The 25,189-nt window shown below is 42.0% G+C and overlaps 1 protein-coding gene and 1 long non-coding RNA gene across 2 annotated transcripts in view; one reads left to right on the forward strand and one right to left on the reverse strand.

Annotated features, from left to right (window-relative positions):
- Acadvl (Acyl-CoA dehydrogenase very long chain) overlaps positions 1–23,833 on the reverse strand; it is a 32,785-nt gene extending 8,952 nt beyond the window's left edge. The window contains exons 1-4 of the mRNA XM_033379475.1: positions 23,693–23,833; positions 16,741–16,942; positions 16,592–16,687; positions 67–462 (exon numbers count right to left, since the gene is read on the reverse strand). Coding sequence (XP_033235366.1) covers positions 67–462; positions 16,592–16,687; positions 16,741–16,942; positions 23,693–23,751 — 753 coding nt within the window. The 5' untranslated portion in view covers positions 23,752–23,833. The remainder of the gene's footprint in view (positions 1–66; positions 463–16,591; positions 16,688–16,740; positions 16,943–23,692) is intronic.
- LOC26533995 (uncharacterized) lies at positions 15,336–16,687 on the forward strand. Its single transcript, XR_004469059.1, has 2 exons — positions 15,336–15,723; positions 15,770–16,687. It is a non-coding gene; the product is annotated as an uncharacterized lncRNA (long non-coding RNA).
- Positions 23,834–25,189: the final 1,356 nt, after the last annotated feature.

The raw sequence follows: 25,189 nt of genomic DNA on the forward strand, positions 1-25,189 counted from the left end.
CTGTTACAAAAGTGTTCCTTATTCATAAGATTAAAAAGGTAAGATTTTAAATTAAAACAATTTTACCTTGTCTTTTTTTTCACCTGTTTTTAAATCCACGAGTTCAGTCTGCGCGAAAACAGTCATAATATCAGCTATTCCACCATTGGATATCCAGATTTTGGAACCGTTTAGCACATAATATTTTTTATCGTCACTTTTTACTGCACGGGATCGAATTGATCCTGCGTCCGAGCCGGAAGATGGCTCAGTGAGTGCAAATGCAGCGTATACATGTTCGGTGGATACTTTTGGTAAGTATTTTTCCTTTTGTTCAGGTGTTCCATACAAAAGTATTCCTTTGAATCCGATACTTTGGTGTGCGCCGATCGTTATTCCAAGTCCTAAATCGTTGGCACCAACTATTTCACAAAGTCTTCCATACTGCGTATTATTCAGACCCAAACCACCAAAATTCGGGGGCTATGTTATAAAGAAAAATAACGAAAAAATACGATTATTTTATTCATATTTTGATAAAAAATTATTAAATTCAATTTTTGTAATATTTCATAGTACACTGAAAACATGTTTTAAGAGCTGAAAGCTTTAATAATTCTACATAGTGATACATAGCGGTACAAAAAATCTTGGAATTGAACCCAATTTTCTGATAGACTTGCTTCTCCGAATATCAAATTTTTGTTAAATGCAATTGTTTGTTTTTCTATGATTATTGTTTATATGGGCATTTCCGGGAAAAAGTCCTCCAAACCAAATAATTAAAAGTTAATATAAACTCATATTAATATACTTTTGTTCCGATACTATTTTCCAAACAGAATAAAACTTAACAGTTTTAAGCAATTGACGACTAACCAGGCAGTGCTCGTTCTCAATAAAGAGTCGCTGGCCTTGATAGAGGCAGCAAAAGGCGAGCTTAACTTCGGCTTCAGCTCGGTCCCCATCAAGGTGTACAAAGCGGACGCGGCGGCCGCGGCGCTTGCTGTCGTCAACCCAGACGTGCAGGATGTCGCTACGGAGCTCGATGCGCCTGAGGACGAGCTAGAGCCAGACCAGGAAGGCTTCTCTTCGGAGACGGAGCTGATGCTCGACTTTGAGTCAATGTGCCAGAAGATAGTCTCAGACGACTCGGACGCAGACATCACGGTGGTGGAGAATATTGAAGATGGTCCTAAGGATCCTTCAAATAAATCTCCAACACTGAAGCGGCATCGGAGCCGACGTAGTCCTGATCCAGGAGCCTTGGGTGGTAGGAAGCCAGTTCTGTGGATTGGGGGCGATGGAATACAAGATCATTGTATCCCAAAATGAAGGTAAAATCCGTACCTACATACTTGCGAGAAAGCACTTAAATATATTTCTGCTCCATAATTATAGCGATGGCGATAACACGGCGGCAAGCCTAGAGCTAAACGGGAATCATCTCAGGCTGGTGGCGTCCTATATGGCCCACGAGGAGGATTATCCTCCCAACAACCTTGTTCGCAAAATAGCCAGCGACAGCGAAAGGACGGACAAAGACCTACTTATAGGTTGCGATGTCAACGCCCACCACACCCAATGGGGGAGCAAGGACACGAATGTAAGGGGTGAGTCACTGCTCAACTTTATCCTGAACTCAAATTTATTCATTTGCAACTGCTAGACACAATCAAGAGCTGGAAAGTCCTAGGAGACCACTCCTTCTCAGACCACAGGTATATCGAGACGATATTATCCTTCGAGATCCCCAAACCCACCGACCCATGGCAGTCAATAAGATTCTATGCGACCTGGAAGACGGGGCTGTAAAGTGGTGGCATACGCGGACGACGTTGCAATTATCTTCGCGGGGAAATACCCCCAAACACTATGCGACCTAATGACCGCAAAGCTTGCTCGATTGTCCGTATGGACAGAATCGCGCGGATTGGGACTAAATCCCTCGAAAACGGAACTCGTGTTATTCACAAAAAAATACAAGGTCCCGCCCCTCAACCCCCCAATACTAAATGGATATAGGCTCTCCTTCAGCGACAGTGCCAGTTACTTAGGGTTGGTAATTGACAAAAAGCTTAACTGGAACCTGAATGTCAAGGATAGGGTGAAGAAGGCAACAACAGCATTCTACACTTGCAAAAAAGCTATCGGCCTAAATCGACCTAAACATAGTCCTATGGATATATCTGGCAATAGTCAGACCTATAATACTTTACTTAGTTACTGTCTGGTGGCCTGCCCTAACAAAAAGGACGATCACCAATCAGCTGAGCAAGGTTCAGCGAACGGCCGCCCTCTGCATTAGTGGAGCTCTTAGAACTACACCAAATGATGCGCTAAACGCTTCAATTGTTTCTTTTTCTATGATTATTGTTTATATGGGCATTTCCGGGAAAAAGTCCTCCAAACCAAATAATTAAAATTTAATATAAACTCATATTAATATACTTTTGTTCCGATACTATTTTCCAAACTAAATAAAACTTAACAGTTTTAACCAATTGACGACTAACCAGGCAGTGCTCGTTCTTAATAAAGAGTCGCTGGCCTTGATAGAGGCAGCAAAAGGCGAGCTTAACTTCGGCTTCAGCTCGGTCCCCATCAAGGTGTACAAAGCGGACGCGGCGGCCGCGGCGCTTTCTGTCGTCAACCCAGACGTGCAGGATGTCGCTACGGAGCTCGATGCGCCTGAGGACGAGCTGGAGCCAGACCAGGAAGGCTTCTCTTCGGAGACGGAGCTGATGCTCGACTTTGAGTCAATGTGCCAGAAGATAGTCTCAGACGACTCGGACGCAGACATCACGGTGGTGGAGAATATTGAAGATGGTCCTAAGGATCCTTCAAATAAATCTCCAACACTGAAGCGGCATCGGAGCCGACGTAGTCCTGATCCAGGAGCCTTGGGTGGTAGGAAGCCAGTTCTGTGGATTGGGGACGATGGAATACAAGATCATTGTATCCCAAAATGAAGGTAAAATCCGTACCTACATACTTGCGAGAAAGCACTTAAATATATTTCTGCTCCATAATTATAGCGATGGCGATAACACGGCGGCAAGCCTAGAGCTAAACGGGAATCATCTCAGGCTGGTGGCGTCCTATATGGCCCACGAGGAGGATTATCCTCCCAACAACCTTGTTCGCAAAATAGCCAGCGACAGCGAAAGGACGGACAAAGACCTACTTATAGGTTGCGATGTCAACGCCCACCACACCCAATGGGGGAGCAAGGACACGAATGTAAGGGGTGAGTCACTGTTCAACTTTATCCTGAACTCAAATTTATTCATTTGCAACTGCTAGACACAATCAAGAGCTGGAAAGTCCTAGGAGACCACTCCTTCTCAGACCACAGGTATATCGAGACGATATTATCCTTCGAGTTCCCCAAACCCACCAACCCATGGCAGTCAATAAGATTCTATGCGACCTGGAAGAGGGGGCTGTAAAGTGGTGGCATACGCGGACGACGTTGCAATTATCTTCGCGGGGAAATACCCCCAAACACTATGGGACCTAATGACCGCAAAGCTTGCTCGATTGTCCGTATGGACAGAATCGCGCGGATTGGGACTAAATCCCTCGAAAACGGAACTCGTGTTATTCACAAAAAAATACAAGGTCCCGCCCCTCAACCCCCCAATACTAAATGGATATAGGCTCTCCTTCAGCGACAGTGCCAGTTACTTAGGGTTGGTAATTGACAAAAAGCTTAACTGGAACCTGAATGTCAAGGATAGGGTGAAGAAGGCAACAACAGCATTCTACACTTGCAAAAAAGCTATCGGCCTAAATCGACCTAAACATAGTCCTATGGATATATCTGGCAATAGTCAGACCTATAATACTTTACTTAGTTACTGTCTGGTGGCCTGCCCTAACAAAAAGGACGATCACCAATCAGCTGAGCAAGGTTCAGCTAACGGCCGCCCTCTGCATTAGTGGAGCTCTTAGAACTACACCAAATGATGCGCTAAACGCCATGTTATGCCTCTAGAGCCTTGACCTTGCAGGGAAGGAGCGGGCAGAAATGGCAGCAATACGTCTTAGGGACTCTGAACAATGGGTACCTCAACATAAAGGTCACTCATCAGATCACTAAAAACAACATGGTCCCAGCAAGAACGGACTATCAAGTTCCAAGGGAGCACACGGCGACTCCATTCAGCACAATCATAGAGACGAATGGCTCGAGGGACTCCTCGGCCCAGACGGGGCCAAAAGCATCTTCACGGATGGCTCAAAGCTGGACGGCAGGGTTGGAGGAGGAATCTACTCTGAACAGCTAAACATAAGGCAATCTTTCAGGCTGTAGCGTCTTTTAAGCGGAAGTTACAGCAATCAGGGAGGCTCTGTACTGCCTTCACACGATTACCGCCACGGCAACCAATCTAAACATCTACAGCGATAGCCAAGCTGCAATCAGATCGCTTAACGCGATCTCCTCGAACTCGCCTACTGTGGCGAAGTGCCGCAGATCTCGTCACGAGATGGCTCAGCAATTTGCTATCAGCCTTATATGGGTCCCGGGCCACCGGGACATCGAGGGCAACTGCATAGCGGACGAGCTGGCCTGATGCACTACTACTACGACCCGCCTTCTCCAAGATAAGGAGGATATTTGTATGCCTATGGCCACCTGCAAGCTCATCATAAAAGAGCAGTACATGCGACTAACAGACAACAAATGACAAATAGGGCCACGTTGTCGCACAGCTCGGCAAACATGGCCGACCATAGATAAGAAGCGAACCGCAGAGCTCGGCAAACTAGGCAGGGAAAGGTTCAGCGCAGTCATGCGTTCCCTCACAGGGCACTGGCTAGTAGGCACCCATGCAAGTAGGCTGGGCGCCCCATACAATGATTTCGGCCGCAGCTGCAGAGACGAGGACGAGGAGGAGACAGTGGAACACCTGTTCTGTTCCTGTCCAGCGCTCAGCAGAAGGAGGTTACAACACTTGGGCTCTGCCTTTCTGAACGACATCTCAGAGATGTCTACATTATGTCCCAGAAAGATCGCAAACTTTATAAGAGCATCGGGATGGGGCAACTGTTGACATGAAATCTAACTTGCAGGGAGGGAATGATCCCAAGCCGTATCACAACGGGCCGAAACCGGCCTAAGTGTTCCGGGCTCCGAGGGAGCTTGGCAGCCGGCTCTACCTAACCTAATGCTCGATATTTTATTTAGCGTACGTTCGGGAACATTTATTCATTACTACTAAGCATAGAGCTAACCAAATCATATCGAATTGCAAAAAAAATATTGGGAAATGTCGTGGAAATGCCCATATGTATGTAACTTAAGTTTAAAGAAATTTTCAATTCAATCAGCTCCCAAAACAGTTATGCTACATTTGAAAACAGAAACAGTATAATATAAAATACTTGTTCATTTTATGATACTGCGTTTTTCTTTTTCTCGTATCTTTAAATATGTGGATATCACAGATTTTCGGGGATTTTATAGGTGCAGAAGGGGGTGTGAAAAATGTTGAAATGCACTTGGTTCAGTCTGATATCAAAGAAGAAGCAGGGAGGGAATGATCCCAAGCCGTATCACAACGGGCCGAAACCGGCCTAAGTGTCCCGGGCTCCGAGGGAGCTTGGCAGCCGGCTCTACCTAACCTAATGCTCGATATTTTATTTAGCGTACGTTCGGGAACATTTATTCATTACTACTAAGCATAGAGCTAACCAAATCATATCGAATTGCAAAAAAAATATTGGGAAATGTCGTGGAAATGCCCATATGTATGTAACTTAAGTTTAAAGAAATTTTCAATTCAATCAGCTCCCAAAACAGTTATGCTACATTTGAAAACAGAAACAGTATAATATAAAATACTTGTTCATTTTATGATACTGCGTTTTTCTTTTTCTCGTATCTTTAAATATGTAGATATCACAGATTTTCGGGGATTTTATAGGTGCAGAAGGGGGTGTGAAAAATGTTGAAATGCACTTGGTTCAGTCTGATATCAAAGAAGTTTGCTAACATAAGCCGGATTTTCAAGCTCTTTTAGTCTCTGAGGTCTAGATGTTGCGGAAGAACGGACTGACGGACGAACATGGCTATATTCACGCGGCTATTGATGTTTTATGTACATATTTCCATTATTTCATTCTAACGCCAAAACAGAATTGTTCGGTCAAACTCCCTTAAGGAACAAAGTACTCAAATGACCCTCGTAAAATAGAGAGCCTACGCTCCCTTTTTTGTATTTACTCTCACCATTATTGTACTAAATTCACCACTGTATTCTCTCTCTTATGCACAGTGCTCAAGCCCTAAGATTTGTAATAAATAGTTATTGCCTAATGCTCAACTGGGTCGATCGACTTTTCGCTTTCATATATAGACTTAAATTTGTGAATTAACATGAATGCGGAAAACGCTCCGAGTATAAACAAAAATGTTGTGTATATTTTAGGATCGATCTAATGAGAAAACTTGTACTTTTCGTTAAATTATAGTTGTAATCGTTCATTCTCTTTCGTAGATCAGACGCGTTTTTTCCGCATATTTTCCCTTTGTTTTACATAAAAAACCGGTGTGTTCTTAAATAAACATTAAATACCTTCCTAACTCACCTACTATCTGGAAATCTATTCTATTCCGCGAGGTCATGCCTTTTGATTTGTGTTTAATTATTATTTATTAAACTTAAAATTGTTCGGCGTCGGGTTGTTATGTTTGTGTTGTTGACGTGAGTAAATTACATTGCATTACAGCTCTCGTCTCTCGTCTTGTAGCTTTTGTTGTTTTATCACTCTCCCGTTATCACCTCAACTTCAATAACTGTTCTTTCTCTCTCTCTTTAAACTTTCTGAGCAATAGCGCTCTCTACTCAGTACCGCTCGCTATAACCGCTCTCCACTCTGCTCTCAATTTTTACCAATTCCACTTTGAGCGTCGTCTGGCACATTGGTCTGATACCAATTTTTTTTTTGAAATTTTCTTTTTTTTCGTAAATTTTCTTGAGCAAATAAATAAATAATAAAAATGGACTACGCTGTGGTCTGCGCCAAGAAAACCTGTAGATGCTCACCTGCGTGAGTGATGCTATAGCTAAACTTAACGGGTTGCGAGGCATGCCGTGCGGTGGAGAGTGACATGGTCATATTTATGAGGAAGACGCGGAAGGGCTTTAAGGAGCTGACCGTTGGCTTTAAAAAGCAATACGATCGGCTCCTAGCCATGGAGTCTCAATTTGGCAGTCTGCAACTGCTGAATGAGTCTCCGAGGCGTAAAAAGGTCACTCCGCGGGATCTGCAAGTGCTACCCGTCACTCAGCCACAGCTACTAGGCCTGTGGTGACTAAACCACTGGTGGGAGACCCACCAAAACGACAAGTTTTTGTTTCACGGATGGCCCCTGACCTCACATATAATGATGTAATTGCTTTTATTCAAAGCAAAATAAAAGCCGTGGGTTTAAAAGTGGAAAAATTCAACTTCTCTTATGACAGGGAGATAGACTCGTTTAGGATAAGCACCTCCCCAACTCAATTTGACACCATTTGCTCCGAAAAATTTTGGCCGGAGCATTTGGTGGTGAAGGAGTTTAAGGCTAAGAAGAAGAATAGGCTCCCCATATCCCTTACAAATCTTTCCAGTGTGCCACCCTCAACCTAAACTTCCCGTCTTGCTTCCACCTTTCCAAAAAACAAACTTCTCTTTTAGTAACCCATCAGAATGTAAGAAGCTTGCGTAGTAAGCTCAGCATTCTTTTCCGAGATAGTGTTGCATTTGCTTCCCACGTTATTGTGTTTACTGAAACCTGGTTAGAGCCGGACTTTCTTAGTGCAGGGAGGGTTCTAATTGCAGTGGACTCTTACTTCACGTCGGAACACTTCACAGTCCAAGTTCAACAGGAACTGGAATTCCTGTGTGTAAAACTGATTCTTCCCGCTTTCGCTATATTCATTACTTATATATAAGTAATCGTATATCCCACCTTCTTCGGATATTTCAATTTATGAGCAGCACTTGTCCGCTTTAACCGCTGTTTCTTCCTCGCTATCTGATAAAGATCGTATGATAGTTCTTGGTGACTTCAACTTGCCAGGAACTGTTTGGTCTCTGGTAAACGAGTCTAGTATCCTAGTGCCCATGTCACGACATGACTTTGTTGACGGCTTGCTTGACCTGTCCCTGTCTCAAGACAATTATGTGAAAAGCTCCTTGGGTCGATCGCTTGATCTGTGCTTTGTATCGGATCCGACCATAGTGATGTTAACCCGAGCCCTTCCGCTCACTATACCTGAAGACACCTACAATCCTACTATCGAAGTGTCGCTAGATATAGGATCAACTTTATTGGATCGATCGAGTAGGCGACCTGAACGTGTCCGCTGCTTTCGTAAAGCCGAGTTGCGAAGCTTAATAACCCCATTAGGGATTTTGATTTATCCGCTTAGTACTTGTGCACTGATGTCATAAAAGGCACAAACATTTTTTACAATGCTCTTGGAACATTTTTTGATTCTTGTGTCCCGCTTTCTTGTCCGATTAGATCTGGAAAACTCCCTTGTTTTACAAAAGAGTTATCCAGTCTAAAAAAACTTAAAATCAAGACTTCATAAACAATTTCGAGAAGTGGGTTCTCCTACTTCTCACTCTCGCTATGTAATAGCTCAGTCAAACTTTTCAGTTATTAATACTCAATGCTATAAGAACTACCTATCTCGATGCAGGATACGTTTTTCTAATGACCCTAAACAGTGTTACTGTTTAAGTAAGCGTAGAACGTCCGCACACCCATCCTCGCTATCATTTCGTAAAACGTCGGCAAATAATGATCAGGCAATTACCGATCTTTTTGCCCAGTTTTTCCAAACCACCTATTCTGAGGAATGCTACTCTGGTCATCCGTACTGTTCTTTACTTTAAGATCTTCGACTAGTAAAGCCGGTGTTTTCACCGGGTCCAGACGGGGTTCCAGGTTGTGTACTCAGTTACTGTGCCGAGGCTCTGTATGGACCCTGGCTTAAGCTATTCACCCTGTATATCGATTCTTCTTGCTTCCCCCCGATCTGGAAGGAATCGTTTATAATTCCTCTCCATAAAAAAGGTAGCAGGTCTGACGCAAAAAATTATAGAGGTATAGCAAAGTTATCCGCTATTCCTAAAAGGTTTGAGAACTCCGCACTTGCAACATCTCTGCAAGTCACTTATATCTCCCAATCAGCATTGATTTTTGAAGCGGCGATCAACCACCACGAACTTGTTAGAGTTTACCTCTTTCATTATTAAAGGCTTTTAAGGTAACTTACAGACGGATGTTATTTACACCGACTCTAGTAAAGCATTCGACTCTGTAAACCATTCCCTTTTCGCGAATAAACTTGACTTTTTAGTGTTTCCGCCCAACCTCCTGAGATGGATTTCTAGCTATCTTTGTTCCAGGTCTCAAAAAGTCTTCTTTAAAAACTCCAAAAACTCTTAAAAAAAACCAGTAAAGGTTTCTTCGGGAGTACCACAGGGCAGCCATCTAGGCCCCTTACTCTTCACACTCTTTATTAATGACTTGCCTTCAGTATTAACATACTCTCGAGTACTTATGTATGCGGATGATGTTAAACTCTGCGTCCAGTACAAGGACATTTCATTTCATTCTCGCTTGCAATCCGATTTCAATAGCTTTCAGTCATGGTGTAGTGCAAACTTGTTACACCTTAATGCTTCGAAAGGCAAAGTTATGAAATTTCATCGTTCTAGCCTATCGTTTGGTTCCCTATACCCTATTTGGTGGTTCTCTTGAGAGAATTACCCTGGGGTATGATCTTGGTTTTATGTTAGACCCCAAGTTAAAGTTTTCCGAACACATTTCTACCATGGTAAATAAGGCCATGGGCGTGCTTGGGTTTATAAAGAGGTGGTCCCAAGCCGTATCACAACGGGCCGAAACCGGCCTAAGTGTCCCGGGCTCCGAGGGAGCTTGGCAGCCGGCTCTACCTAACCTAATGCTCGATATTTTATTTAGCGTACGTTCGGGAACATTTATTCATTACTACTAAGCATAGAGCTAACCAAATCATATCGAATTGCAAAAAAAATATTGGGAAATGTCGTGGAAATGCCCATATGTATGTAACTTAAGTTTAAAGAAATTTTCAATTCAATCAGCTCCCAAAACAGTTATGCTACATTTGAAAACAGAAACAGTATAATATAAAATACTTGTTCATTTTATGATACTGCGTTTTTCTTTTTCTCGTATCTTTAAATATGTAGATATCACAGATTTTCGGGGATTTTATAGGTGCAGAAGGGGGTGTGAAAAATGTTGAAATGCACTTGGTTCAGTCTGATATCAAAGAAGTTTGCTAACATAAGCCGGATTTTCAAGCTCTTTTAGTCTCTGAGGTCTAGATGTTGCGGAAGAACGGACTGACGGACGAACATGGCTATATTCACGCGGCTATTGATGTTTTATGTACATATTTCCATTATTTCATTCTAACGCCAAAACAGAATTGTTCGGTCAAACTCCCTTAAGGAACAAAGTACTCAAATGACCCTCGTAAAATAGAGAGCCTACGCTCCCTTTTTTGTATTTACTCTCACCATTATTGTACTAAATTCACCACTGTATTCTCTCTCTTATGCACAGTGCTCAAGCCCTAAGATTTGTAATAAATAGTTATTGCCTAATGCTCAACTGGGTCGATCGACTTTTCGCTTTCATATATAGACTTAAATTTGTGAATTAACATGAATGCGGAAAACGCTCCGAGTATAAACAAAAATGTTGTGTATATTTTAGGATCGATCTAATGAGAAAACTTGTACTTTTCGTTAAATTATAGTTGTAATCGTTCATTCTCTTTCGTAGATCAGACGCGTTTTTTCCGCATATTTTCCCTTTGTTTTACATAAAAAACCGGTGTGTTCTTAAATAAACATTAAATACCTTCCTAACTCACCTACTATCTGGAAATCTATTCTATTCCGCGAGGTCATGCCTTTTGATTTGTGTTTAATTATTATTTATTAAACTTAAAATTGTTCGGCGTCGGGTTGTTATGTTTGTGTTGTTGACGTGAGTAAATTACATTGCATTACAGCTCTCGTCTCTCGTCTTGTAGCTTTTGTTGTTTTATCACTCTCCCGTTATCACCTCAACTTCAATAACTGTTCTTTCTCTCTCTCTTTAAACTTTCTGAGCAATAGCGCTCTCTACTCAGTACCGCTCGCTATAACCGCTCTCCACTCTGCTCTCAATTTTTACCAATTCCACTTTGAGCGTCGTCTGGCACATTGGTCTGATACCAATTTTTTTTTTGAAATTTTCTTTTTTTTCGTAAATTTTCTTGAGCAAATAAATAAATAATAAAAATGGACTACGCTGTGGTCTGCGCCAAGAAAACCTGTAGATGCTCACCTGCGTGAGTGATGCTATAGCTAAACTTAACGGGTTGCGAGGCATGCCGTGCGGTGGAGAGTGACATGGTCATATTTATGAGGAAGACGCGGAAGGGCTTTAAGGAGCTGACCGTTGGCTTTAAAAAGCAATACGATCGGCTCCTAGCCATGGAGTCTCAATTTGGCAGTCTGCAACTGCTGAATGAGTCTCCGAGGCGTAAAAAGGTCACTCCGCGGGATCTGCAAGTGCTACCCGTCACTCAGCCACAGCTACTAGGCCTGTGGTGACTAAACCACTGGTGGGAGACCCACCAAAACGACAAGTTTTTGTTTCACGGATGGCCCCTGACCTCACATATAATGATGTAATTGCTTTTATTCAAAGCAAAATAAAAGCCGTGGGTTTAAAAGTGGAAAAATTCAACTTCTCTTATGACAGGTAGATAGACTCGTTTAGGATAAGCACCTCCCCAACTCAATTTGACACCATTTGCTCCGAAAAATTTTGGCCGGAGCATTTGGTGGTGAAGGAGTTTAAGGCTAAGAAGAAGAATAGGCTCCCCATATCCCTTACAAATCTTTCCAGTGTGCCACCCTCAACCTAAACTTCCCGTCTTGCTTCCACCTTTCCAAAAAACAAACTTCTCTTTTAGTAACCCATCAGAATGTAAGAAGCTTGCGTAGTAAGCTCAGCATTCTTTTCCGAGATAGTGTTGCATTTGCTTCCCACGTTATTGTGTTTACTGAAACCTGGTTAGAGCCGGACTTTCTTAGTGCAGGGAGGGTTCTAATTGCAGTGGACTCTTACTTCACGTCGGAACACTTCACAGTCCAAGTTCAACAGGAACTGGAATTCCTGTGTGTAAAACTGATTCTTCCCGCTTTCGCTATATTCATTACTTATATATAAGTAATCGTATATCCCACCTTCTTCGGATATTTCAATTTATGAGCAGCACTTGTCCGCTTTAACCGCTGTTTCTTCCTCGCTATCTGATAAAGATCGTATGATAGTTCTTGGTGACTTCAACTTGCCAGGAACTGTTTGGTCTCTGGTAAACGAGTCTAGTATCCTAGTGCCCATGTCACGACATGACTTTGTTGACGGCTTGCTTGACCTGTCCCTGTCTCAAGACAATTATGTGAAAAACTCCTTGGGTCGATCGCTTGATCTGTGCTTTGTATCGGATCCGACCATAGTGATGTTAACCCGAGCCCTTCCGCTCACTATACCTGAAGACACCTACAATCCTACTATCGAAGTGTCGCTAGATATAGGATCAACTTTATTGGATCGATCGAGTAGGCGACCTGAACGTGTCCGCTGCTTTCGTAAAGCCGAGTTGCGAAGCTTAATAACCCCATTAGGGATTTTGATTTATCCGCTTAGTACTTGTGCACTGATGTCATAAAAGGCACAAACATTTTTTACAATGCTCTTGGAACATTTTTTGATTCTTGTGTCCCGCTTTCTTGTCCGATTAGATCTGGAAAACTCCCTTGTTTTACAAAAGAGTTATCCAGTCTAAAAAAACTTAAAATCAAGACTTCATAAACAATTTCGAGAAGTGGGTTCTCCTACTTCTCACTCTCGCTATGTAATAGCTCAGTCAAACTTTTCAGTTATTAATACTCAATGCTATAAGAACTACCTATCTCGATGCAGGATACGTTTTTCTAATGACCCTAAACAGTGTTACTGTTTAAGTAAGCGTAGAACGTCCGCACACCCATCCTCGCTATCATTTCGTAAAACGTCGGCAAATAATGATCAGGCAATTACCGATCTTTTTGCCCAGTTTTTCCAAACCACCTATTCTGAGGAATGCTACTCTGGTCATCCGTACTGTTCTTTACTTTAAGATCTTCGACTAGTAAAGCCGGTGTTTTCACCGGGTCCAGACGGGGTTCCAGGTTGTGTACTCAGTTACTGTGCCGAGGCTCTGTATGGACCCTGGCTTAAGCTATTCACCCTGTATATCGATTCTTCTTGCTTTCCCCCGATCTGGAAGGAATCGTTTATAATTCCTCTCCATAAAAAAGGTAGCAGGTCTGACGCAAAAAATTATAGAGGTATAGCAAAGTTATCCGCTATTCCTAAAAGGTTTGAGAACTCCGCACTTGCAACATCTCTGCAAGTCACTTATATCTCCCAATCAGCATTGATTTTTGAAGCGGCGATCAACCACCACGAACTTGTTAGAGTTTACCTCTTTCATTATTAAAGGCTTTTAAGGTAACTTACAGACGGATGTTATTTACACCGACTCTAGTAAAGCATTCGACTCTGTAAACCATTCCCTTTTCGCGAATAAACTTGACTTTTTAGTGTTTCCGCCCAACCTCCTGAGATGGATTTCTAGCTATCTTTGTTCCAGGTCTCAAAAAGGCTTCTTTAAAAACTCCAAAAACTCTTAAAAAAAACCAGTAAAGGTTTCTTCGGGAGTACCACAGGGCAGCCATCTAGGCCCCTTACTCTTCACACTCTTTATTAATGACTTGCCTTCAGTATTAACATACTCTCGAGTACTTATGTATGCGGATGATGTTAAACTCTGCGTCCAGTACAAGGACATTTCATTTCATTCTCGCTTGCAATCCGATTTCAATAGCTTTCAGTCATGGTGTAGTGCAAACTTGTTACACCTTAATGCTTCGAAAGGCAAAGTTATGAAATTTCATCGTTCTAGCCCTTTTTTGGTTCCCTATACCCTATTTGGTGGTTCTCTTGAGAGAATTACCCTGGGGTATGATCTTGGTTTTATGTTAGACCCCAAGTTAAAGTTTTCCGAACACATTTCTACCATGGTAAATAAGGCCATGGGCGTGCTTGGGTTTATAAAGAGGTGGTCAAAGGAATTTGACGACCCCTATATAACAAAGACTCTATACCTCGCTTGTTCGTCCGATCTTAGAATACGGCTCCTGTGAATGGTACCCTCAGTACAAAGTACACCAGGACCGTATAGAATCAGTACAGAAAAACTTTTTACTCTTTGCTCTGCGGGGCCTTAACTGGGATGCGGGTGTGAGACTCCCATCTTACTCTAGTAGACTACTATTAGTAATCCTCCCATCCTTAGTTTACCGTAGATACTTGCTGTGATATTTATGCACAGCTTGATCAGGGGTGACATAGAAAGCCCTCATCTGTTGAGCCACATGAACTTCACGATTCCTATTAGACTGACTAGAAATTTTATACCGTTGTTCCTTCCACTTTGTAGATCGAATTATTCCTTGCATGAACCGTTTAGGGTCTTATGCTCGGATTATAATTCCCTCTACCATATTATATCCAACACTAATTCTCTTCCTCTTATTAAATTATTAATCCTTACACACCTTTCTATTAATTAGTAACGGTAGTGGTATTTGTATTTTGATTGCATGCTTAGTTTCTTAGTAAGTTTAGTGCTAATTTTCCTCGAACGTTAGTCTAACAGCTATCTTTCTTGCATGCTCGCGTTCGGCTCGGCTACGCGCCGCGCGTTATGCGGCAGCGCCCCTCGGTCGGTTGGGCGGGAAGAGGGCTGCGTTTTGCCTGGGATCCGCGCGTAAAAGCCTTCCGCTGGTTTCACGGTGGCCACTTGACGGTGCAGTAGCTGCATCGCGTCTTGAAAGATGCAGTCATTGCATGTCAACGTCCAAAGATAATAATTCTATTTAAAATCCACAAAAAAACATTCTAATCTACTTATTATTACGCGGTACTCAAATATTATTATAATCTATACTATATCTGCGATTTCCAAACTTTCATTGTATTGGTTTGTTTGATGGCATATTAATTTTTTATGTTATGTTAATTTAAATGTTTTACTTTGTTTTCTGGCTTTAACTTATTACGGGTGAAATTTTCGAGATGAACTTTCGCAGTCTAATATTCTTTCGGCTATTGATGCTGATCAAAAATATATATTCTTTATAGGGTCGGAACGTTTCCTTCTGGACGTTACACACATCCTTTCACCACAAATATAATATACCCCTATAGGCTATTCACACTGACGACCATCGACCATCCATTTCGGGGATGGTCCGTAAGGTTTTGCCGTTCAATTTCTCAGTTAGTCCGCCATCCATTTTGGATGTTCCTAAACCGCACGTTTCTATGCGATAGTTAGCCGATGGTTTTTAAATGCAACTCTGAATAATTGTCACTCACAACGAAAAAATGGTTATTACTGCGAAAACGTAAACAATGATTGTGACAAAATAAACAAAAAACAACAACAATCATGCTCAATGGCTCGGATGCATTCAAGGCTGGCGATGAGATTGAATGCGGCATGGCCGAGTCTGCCAGGCTGAAGTTGCAAGTGTGTGGCGAATAAATGGCAGACGACTGCCAACATAGAACAAATATTGGTATGCTCTGTAATTGCTTTGATGTGCATAATTTATTCTTTAATAGTGAGTTTTTTTCGAACATTATCGAGTCGAATCTGGACGGATCATGTAGCTCCAGCAGAAGAACCTTCACAGGAAGAAGGAAGAACATGATATGAGGCAGGAAAAGATAGCCTCATCCACACGCAAAAAAATTCCAGAATGATTTATTGGAAGTGCTGAGAAATATAAATAAATAAGTATTTGCATTATGGTCTAAACAATATTTTGCGATTGCAGATCGTATCTGTTCTGCTGACTGATTAAAATCACCAGAACTGTTGCTGTTATCGGGCTGTTCGCATATTTTGCTGTTGAAACACGGCCGAAATAATTGCTACATCTTCATCAACCAAAAATTAATAAATCTTCCGCGCAAATTTAATGCACTTGTTATTGGCATTAGCTGTTTTTGACGGATGGTGGATGGTGCCAGTGTGAATCGGAGTTTTACATCTGTCAAAAAATCCCACCATTCCCCCGGGATGGACTCAGTGTGCAAAGCCTACTAGACTCCTTATGAGTATCGGGTATAAACATATTCAACTTAGTATTATAAAGTTCCTAGACATCTTAGGATGTCTTTATCAAATTGTTTTTCTATAAAAACCAAGCTAGCTGTTTTTGTTTTTTAACAGAATTTTGCGTAAGCGGGAACATGTATAAAAACGCGAAACCCGGCTCCCCCTGAATATATTCAAGAAACTTTTTGAGCTTGTCTCAGAAAAACGGACATATCAGAAACTATTAAATGTTGTATGTTGTAATTGTATTGTTGTATGTTGCTATATACATTTTTCACGAATTCTGTTGTAATTTAAAACTATCAAGCTTTCAAATATATTACCACTTGTAATGCGAATGCACCCAGTTCCCATAACGCGGAGAGGATTTTTTCGTCTACTTTTCCAGACTCATCACTTTGGGCAGCATCATTAATTTCCTTAAATGAGTAAAGTTGTACTGAATGTTTAATATGTAAAGTAATATACATACAGAAAAGAAACGTTCAAAAGGGCCTATTAGACTGCAAGTCGATTCCTTTTGTTCCAGGCTTAGCACATCGGGATATGGAAAAACTTGCTTGGGAACTAAGGACCGACGAAAAATATTAGCCATGAAAGATTCATTCTCCTTTACAGAAAATTGTTTTGAATCACGGTTTGTGCTTAGTTTGAAGTCACTAACTGAAAGCCGTCTGGAAGTAATAAATATATAATATAATATAAATATACTAGGTGATCCGGCAAACATTGTTTTGTCATGTATATTATTTCTAGGAAACATTTTTTTCAGTTCAATAAAAATAACTTTCTACTATAAGTATGCAGGGATTTAATTATCAAATATAAGATTACTTAACAATAGAATTTGGTTCTGTACTGATAAGTAAACCGTGCAATAGTTCAAGTGGTGTTTCAATTTCGATTGTTTGTACTTTTCCTGATCTCTCTGAACTCATCCCAACTGGCTCATTTTTAAATTTGAGTGCATGACAATGCGGGCCTTCCTTTTCAAAAGTACCAATAACCTCTTTTGAACGAGCATAGTATTCAATATCAGGCTCACACTGGAATGCTAGTCGAAAAAAACATTTTTTATGTAATGCTCGATGAAATTGTTGGCTTTTTTGGTCAATTCCTCTACGTTTGTTGCATTGTTGGTCAATTCTTCTATGTCTGTCGACTATGTATCTGCGCGTTACTCTCCGTTCTAGTTGCCTTTGTTCATTTCGTTCATCTCGGGCCTCTTGCGATTGTGATTCACGTAACTGCTCCATGCTCAAGCGCTCATTTGCATTGTTTTCTTTGATTTGTTCACCTGAAATTCGTACTCTTATATCTCGCATGGTTCTAGACTTGATGGTTTGACGACTCAAATTGGCCCATCTGCGACTTATTGGCACTTCTCCGAAATGGCTCGACCGATTTTCTTGAAGTCGAGCGACATTCATGCTGTCCTAAAAAGACCCAGTTAAAGTCGTTAGCCGAGGGGATTGAGCAGAGGCTTTGTTACTATTCAATCTTTCCGGAATTCCGGCCATTTACGTGTGAGGATGCTGGGTGGCATGAAGGCAAGGTGAAAGCGGAGAGCAAGTCCCCAGGGGCACTCGGGGCACCCAGGGGCAAGTGGACAGGGGCGCCGAGGACAGTCATGTCCCTCGGGACAAATGGCACTTGGTGGAAAACGAGCTCCAAGACAGATTCCTGCAGATACTGGAAAATGACGGACCACCGTCAACGTGTGAGGATGCTGGGTGGCATGAAGGCAAGGTGAAAGCGAAGAGCAAGTCCCCAGGGGCACTCGGGGCACCCAGGGCCAAGTGGACAGGGGCGCCGAGGACAGTCATGTCCCTCGGGACAAATGGCACTTCCTGCATGCAGATTCCTGCAGGTGCTGGACAATGACGGACCACCGTCAAACTGTGAGGATGTTGGGTGGCATGAAGGCAAGGTGAAAGCCATCGTCTGCCAAGACGCTCGCTCTGCTAGAGGCTGTTAAATGGGAAGATGTTCCCAGCAGACCGAGAGCCAGAGCATGGGTCTCGGAGAAGCCACATAGCCGGAGAAGATCCTTAGGCTACTGCAAATCTGCAATCGCCAACTTCTTACCGCCGATTGGTTGGAGGATGTAACAGGACAGAGGTGTCAAATCATCCTCGTTCTAAACGTGAAGTCGCTGGAGCTCCTCACTTAAACAGACGGAATAGTAGATTACGGCTACATGATGGTTCTCATATCCTCCTAAAAGTGTGACTCTAGAGGTAGGCATGCGGAGGTCGACTCAGACCCGCAGCTGTCTGTGATTCGCAAGGGGGAGGCCCCGACAACGGCCCCCAAACCGGCTCCGGATGTGTCGTTCGTGTCCGACGAACAGGGGTCTAAGTCACATCGATGTCGTGGAATAGGTGGAGTCCCCCGATAGCGACCTCGAAAAAACAATGGTGGAGTTGAAAGTCATTTAGGAATGTCACACTCTTGCCGACAAACCTCCACCATTATTAGGCAGCATGCGCTGCTCTACTGTTCCCCCTAGCCAAGGGTGCCCTGAATCCTCGGAAACTGGGTTTACAGTCTGAGGACTAAAATTTCTACATTCACATATATAGGTCCTGACCAAGCTGATCGCTCCCTACGCGCCCCTCCGAGCGCTAATAGCAGACTGCGGGGCCAAGGACATCGGCCTAATTGCAGAATACGACGCCAACGCAAAACCTTTCAGGTAGAAAAGCACTGATACAAAAATTAAAGGTGAGTAACTTTCCAGTTATCTACTGACCACTCATATGGTCTTAGAAAGTGATACCACCTTTATTATTAAGAATCGTAAGGAGGTCATGTACCTCACTTTTGCCTCTCACGAGATAAAAGGGAAAATTGTATCCTGACGGGTCTTCGAAGAACACTCTTTCTCGGACCATAGGAACGTTGAAACTGTATTCTCTTTTTCACTACCGAAACCAGTTCCCTTTCCTCTCTAAGTCTCCACCTAGCCAGGAGTTTTTCAGGGAGGCCACGACCCACGCACCGTCGTCATAAAGTATCGCTCTCGGTCGATTGGGCGGGAGGAAGACTGCGTTTAGCGCATCCGCGCGTAACAGCCCTCTGTTGGTGTCACGGGCCACTTGATGGTGCAGTAATTGGATCGCCACTTGTAAGATGCAGTCATTGTATATCAACGTCCAATTAAAAAATATCAATTCTGTCGAAACTCAAAGCTGTTACTTAAACCTAGCCGCAGTATACTGTCCACCGCGCTTCCCCGTTTCCGAAGCAGAATTTTTAAAGCACATAGCAAAAAGAAGCACATAGATCACATGCCCCGAAGGAGCGGTTAAAAATAGCCAGCCAACCAAACCGAATGGAATGCTTTGATAAAATCAGTGTAAAGAACATCCGTCTGTAAGTTTCCTTGAAAGCCTTTAATGCTAAAAGAAGCGAACTCTAGCATATTTGTAGTAGTTGATCGTCGCTTTATAAATCTATGCTAACCTTCTGACAGCCAATTATGATTTTCACATTGTCTATGTATATCGGGAAATATGTTATCGATGAGAGTATATTGCAAGGCGATGATTGTGCAGAGGTCCGTCTGTAATTTTATGCATCAACTTTCCCATCGCCAATATCTAACAGTTGTTTAGAGAAAGTTTCGGCAGATGGATCCTGAAGTATTTTAACGCGCATGTTCACTGTCAGCTGTGCTTTTTTAACATTACGCCACAGTCGCGATGATTTCAAGCAAGCGCTGATTTCATCAGCGTACGTCATACATGGAATAAAGGGAAGTGTTTGTCTAAAATGCTCGACAAAATTGTTGGCGTTTTTCGTCAATTCCTCTACGTTTGTTGCATTGTTGGTCAATTCCTCTATGTCTGTCGACTATGTATCTGCGCGTTACTCTCCGTTCTAGTTGCCTTTGTTCATTTCATTCATCTCGGGCCTCTTGCGATTGTGATTCACGTAACTGCGCCATGCTCAAACTATCATCAGCAATGTGTTCTTGAATTTGTTCCCCTGAAATCCGTACTCTTATATCTCCCATGGTTCTAGACATGATCCATTGACGACTCAAAGTCATCATCTTCCCGTCCTGATTCCACCCTTCCAAAAAACTAACTTCCTTTCGTAACCTATCATAATAGAGGCTTACGTAGAAAGCTAAGCATTTTTTTCCGTGATAGTGTTGCATTTGCTTCCCACGTTATAGTGTTTACTGAAACCTGGTTAAAGCCGTACATTTTTAGTTCCGAGGTGTCAACAGGTCGGTACACAACTTTTAGAAAGGACCGTTCGTCTCGTCGTGCAGAAGGGGTTCTGATTGCAGTGGACTCTATCTTCACGTCGGAACACTTCACAGTCCAGGTTCAACAGGAACTGGAATTCCTGTGTATAAAACTGATTCTTCCCGCTTTCGCTATATTCATTACTTGCTCGTATATCCCACCTTCTTCGGATATCTCAATTTATGAGCAGCACTTGTCCGCTTTAACCGATGTTTCTTCCTCGCTATCTGATAAAGATCGTATGATAGTTCTTGGTGACTTCAACTTGCCAGGAACTGTTTGGTCTTCGGTAAACGAGTCTAGTATCCTAGTGCCCATGTCACGACATGACTTTGTTGACGGCTTGCTTGACCTGTCCCTGTCTCAAGTCATCCATGTGAAAAATTCCCTGGGGCGATTGCTTGATCTGTGCTTCCTATCGGATTCGACCTTAGTGTTGTTAACCCAAGCCCTTCCGCCCACTATACCTGAAGACGCCTACCATCCTACTTTCGAAGTGTCGCTAGATATATTACCAACTGTATTGGATCGGTCCAGTAGGCTATTTGAACGCTGCTTTCGTAAAGCCGAGTTTGCGAAGCTTAATAACATCATCAAAGATTTTGATTGGTCCGCTTAGTACTTGTGCACTGATGTTATAAAAGGCACAAACTATTTTTTACAATTCACTTGGCCATTTTTATACCCGATACTTAAAATGAGTATTGGGGTATATTAGGTTTGTGGTGAAAATGGATGTGTGTAACGTCCAGAAGGAATCGTTTCCGACCCCATGAAGGATATATATTCTTGATCAGCATCAATAGCCGAGTCGATTGAGCCGTCTGTCTGTCCGTCCCTATCAGCGCCTAGTGCTCAAAGACTATAAGAGCTAGAGCAACGACATTTCTGAAAATCTGAACCAGATCATATAATTATTATAACCAGAATCAAGAAAACAATTTCATTCTTTCTCGCTCTGTCTCTCTAACACACAGGTTTCATGGTCGGTTTTGCCAATTGCAAAATGTGAGTTCAAGGATCTCAGAACCTATAAGAACTAGAGCAACCAAATTTGGTATCCCCACTCCTGTGATATCGGACCTTGACCGTTTCGTGTCAAAATTTCGCCACACCCCCTTCCGCACCCGCAAAGGACGAAAATCTGGGGCATCCACAAATTTCAGAGACTATTAAAGCTAGAGTAACTAAATTTGATATCCACACTCCTGTTAGATCTCACTATAAAACGTATATCTCAACACTTCGCCCCACCCTCTTCCGCCCCTTACAAACGACGAAAATCTGTGGCATCCACAACATTGAAGATTCGAGAAAACTAAAAACGCATCAGATTGCTGAATCTGGATCAGATCATTTTTATAGCAAAAAAAAAATCAATTTGCAGTGGCTACTGTCTCTCCCGCACGCACACATTGTAGCTTAATGTAGCCATACTGATAACATATGGATGTACATATGTATCGGCAAAGACTATACCAAGATGTTGCATGAGGAACAATGAAGCATGAGGGCGCGCGGGGCTATTACTTCAATTCTCTTTTACGCTAGCTTCGCCTCCAAAATGCTACTCGGCTTCGTCAATGCCTCGGTCAGCGGCGAATCAGTGTGTCTCGAGAGAAAGAATACAAAAACAAAATATGAATCGTCTGCGTGCCGATGTCGCTGATGTCTTTGGCGCGGCACAGTGGGACGGAAATAGTAAAAAAAAATTGTATGAGTGCTTTAGATAAATTTAATGTACGCATATAGCGAATAGCGAATTTTCCAATCGAATTTTCAAGATAGTTTTAGTTTAGAAGATATAAGCACTCATTTTTTCAGTGTGCAAATATTTATTGAACTCATATTCACTAACAAATTTAGCAAGCTGAGACGGCCAAAGGTCCCACTGTGCCGCTCCAAAGACATCGGCGATCCGCGACCACCGCTTCGACGGTGCTGAGGCTCGAGAGTACAGAATTGCCGAACAGACGAAACCGATGGGCAGCGGGGTCGCGGTAGAGACGAAGTACAGGCGAAAAGGGAATTGAAACCCCGCGCGCTCCCTCGTGCCTTTTGGGTTCTAATGTTAGGACCCGCCATAGAACAGCTTTTTGGTCACTCATGCAACATCTTGGTATTTTATAGTCTTTGGTATCGGGTATAAAAGTAGAATTGCAGTCGCAGCAGAAACTCACAACGTTCCCTCGTTTTTATTTTTATTTTACTTGTAACCTACAAATTAATATTTGCTATGCCCTCCTTATTGTGTATAACATTTTTCAACCTACATATTTTGATTCGATTTATCCCATTATTTCCTCCACTCCTCTGTTTTATAATGCTTTAATTTAATATTAGTCAAAAATTCTCGATTCCTTTTAAAGTCAGGCGAATGAGCCCAAGGAGTCATCAGTATCATGGGGACAGTATTAAATTGGACATTTCCGAGTAATTCCCGATGTTGAGGATGGTTCTTTGAGTTAAATCATAAACTATTTTTGATCAAAATTTTTGTAGAATCATTGTTGGAGGTTTTCTTTCATCGAATTCCCAACACCTGCGGCTGATCTACGGGCCTAGGCTTGTCCATATCCTTATCCATGCAAAACTCTATCTTGCAGGTTCTTCATTAATTTTTTCTCTCTGTAGTTGGTTTTCTCCAGACATATGCTTTATATCGGATCCACAACCTCGGACTATAATCTTGTTGACCTTTCTTTTGACACTTTTGAAATGAAGAACCTGCAAGATATATGTACATAGTTATGCATGAATGATGACATGGGTATGTTAGGGCGCGTAGGCCAGACGCTGGTGTTGGGAATTTTATTTTCTTTGATGGAAATATGGATGGAAATATGGATGGAAATATGGAATACATTATCTATCGATACTTGAAGAAAATCTCCAACAAAGATTCCGCAAAATTTTGGATAAAAGATAGCTTATGATTTTACCAAAAGAACGATCCTCAACATCAGGTATTACTCGGAACTGTCCAATTTTATACTGTCCCCAATTGACGACTCCATTGACTCAATGGCCCGACTCTAAGTACATACATATGTATGTACATATATACATACATATGGGCATATCATTAATATCAGATTCAGCTGTCAACGATCGAAATACAAAAATGATGATTTTTGACATAATGATTGATTTGAATATTACCTGAATATAATCGAATGTACTGAACATTTCGCAAATTGTATAGTCTTTAGCTGCCACATATTTAACTACTTATTATATGTAGTTTGGACTTTGTACAATAGAAGTAATGTGAGGGATGGAAAAGTTTCGATGTCCAACATGTCGGGTATTCATGAAATGGATTTGGGCACACCATACAGTATATAGATGTGCCAGTTCATAACACGAAATCGTCACACACTGGCTAGCGCGTTCAGTACCCCAGAGTACTGACGCGTCATCATGAGAGAGAACGCAGAGAGAATATCTTTTCATGGCTTAGTACACACGCAATATGTTTGCTTTTTTCAGATTTTTTGAACTCTCTCAGGTCTGGTTCTGTTTTGCCACCAGCATGTTTTAGTGTATGGGTGCACATGCATTCTCACGTACTTTGCGTGTGTGTGTTTACTATTGCTGGCCGGTAGAACTGAAATTTGAGTTTGGTTCTTGTTTTGGGTCTTTTGCTGGTCTGACCTACCGCCACAAAATAAATGAAGAATGGGCAGGGGGTGGTGGTACGGTACACTAGGGCGCGGGAAATAAAATAAAAGCTGTTATTTGTTTGATTTATACCAAAAAATATAAAATATTACATAATATATTTACACATTTATTTCCTTATTTTAAACAGGTTGACTGTAAATTATAAAATTTATGTAAACGCCGTCGGTTCTCGACTATATACAATAAAATAATTGCACATTTATTTCCTTATCTTAAGCAGGTTGATTATAAATTATAAAAATTATGCAAACGCAGCCGGTTTTCGGCTTTTTTGTTTATTATCACTAAATAAATGATGTATCTAAATATACAATATAAGAAAAAATATATATATGTAAGAAGGAGTGGGTCAGCTGGCCTATTGAAGGGGCTGCGGGGAGCAGCAACAGCAGTAATAACAGCAGCAGAGGAACAGCTGATGAGCAGCAACAGCAGTAGTAACAGCAGCAGGAACAGCAGCAGGTGCAAAAAAACTGTGCATTTGACTCTCGGAAGCCGCAAGCAGAGGAAGCGAGACAGCGAGTGGGTGAAAAGAAGAACCGAGAAAAAAGGGTTGTTTCAAGCCGACTGACCACAGGAGTATTGCGCAGTATAATTATAATGGAAAATACAAGTGGACCACCAGCCGGCAATATGCAGCAAAACGAAGGCCCAAGTGGATCAGAAGCAAACAGGATCAATCGCCAGAAAAACGAGGAAGCGATGAGGTCAACACTCCTAGAAGAAAACACACAGACGCTCCAACAGCTGGTTCAACTACTCTCGATGAAAATAAATGCTGATGAAATAGACAAGAAAAATGATGCAAAGCTGGTAGTGGAAAATTTTGCCAAAATTATTCCAGAATTCAACGGAGAAAATATGTCGGTACAGCAGTGGTTTATTAACTTCGAGCTAAACGCTGAAGCATACGGACTAAATGACAAACAAAAATACGTGCAAGCCCGAGCAAAAATGACAGGTACAGCCGCT

The sequence above is a fragment of the Drosophila pseudoobscura genome, chromosome 4 (assembly GCF_009870125.1).
Source record: "Drosophila pseudoobscura strain MV-25-SWS-2005 chromosome 4, UCI_Dpse_MV25, whole genome shotgun sequence".
In the NCBI taxonomy this organism is placed as follows: domain Eukaryota; kingdom Metazoa; phylum Arthropoda; class Insecta; order Diptera; family Drosophilidae; genus Drosophila; species Drosophila pseudoobscura.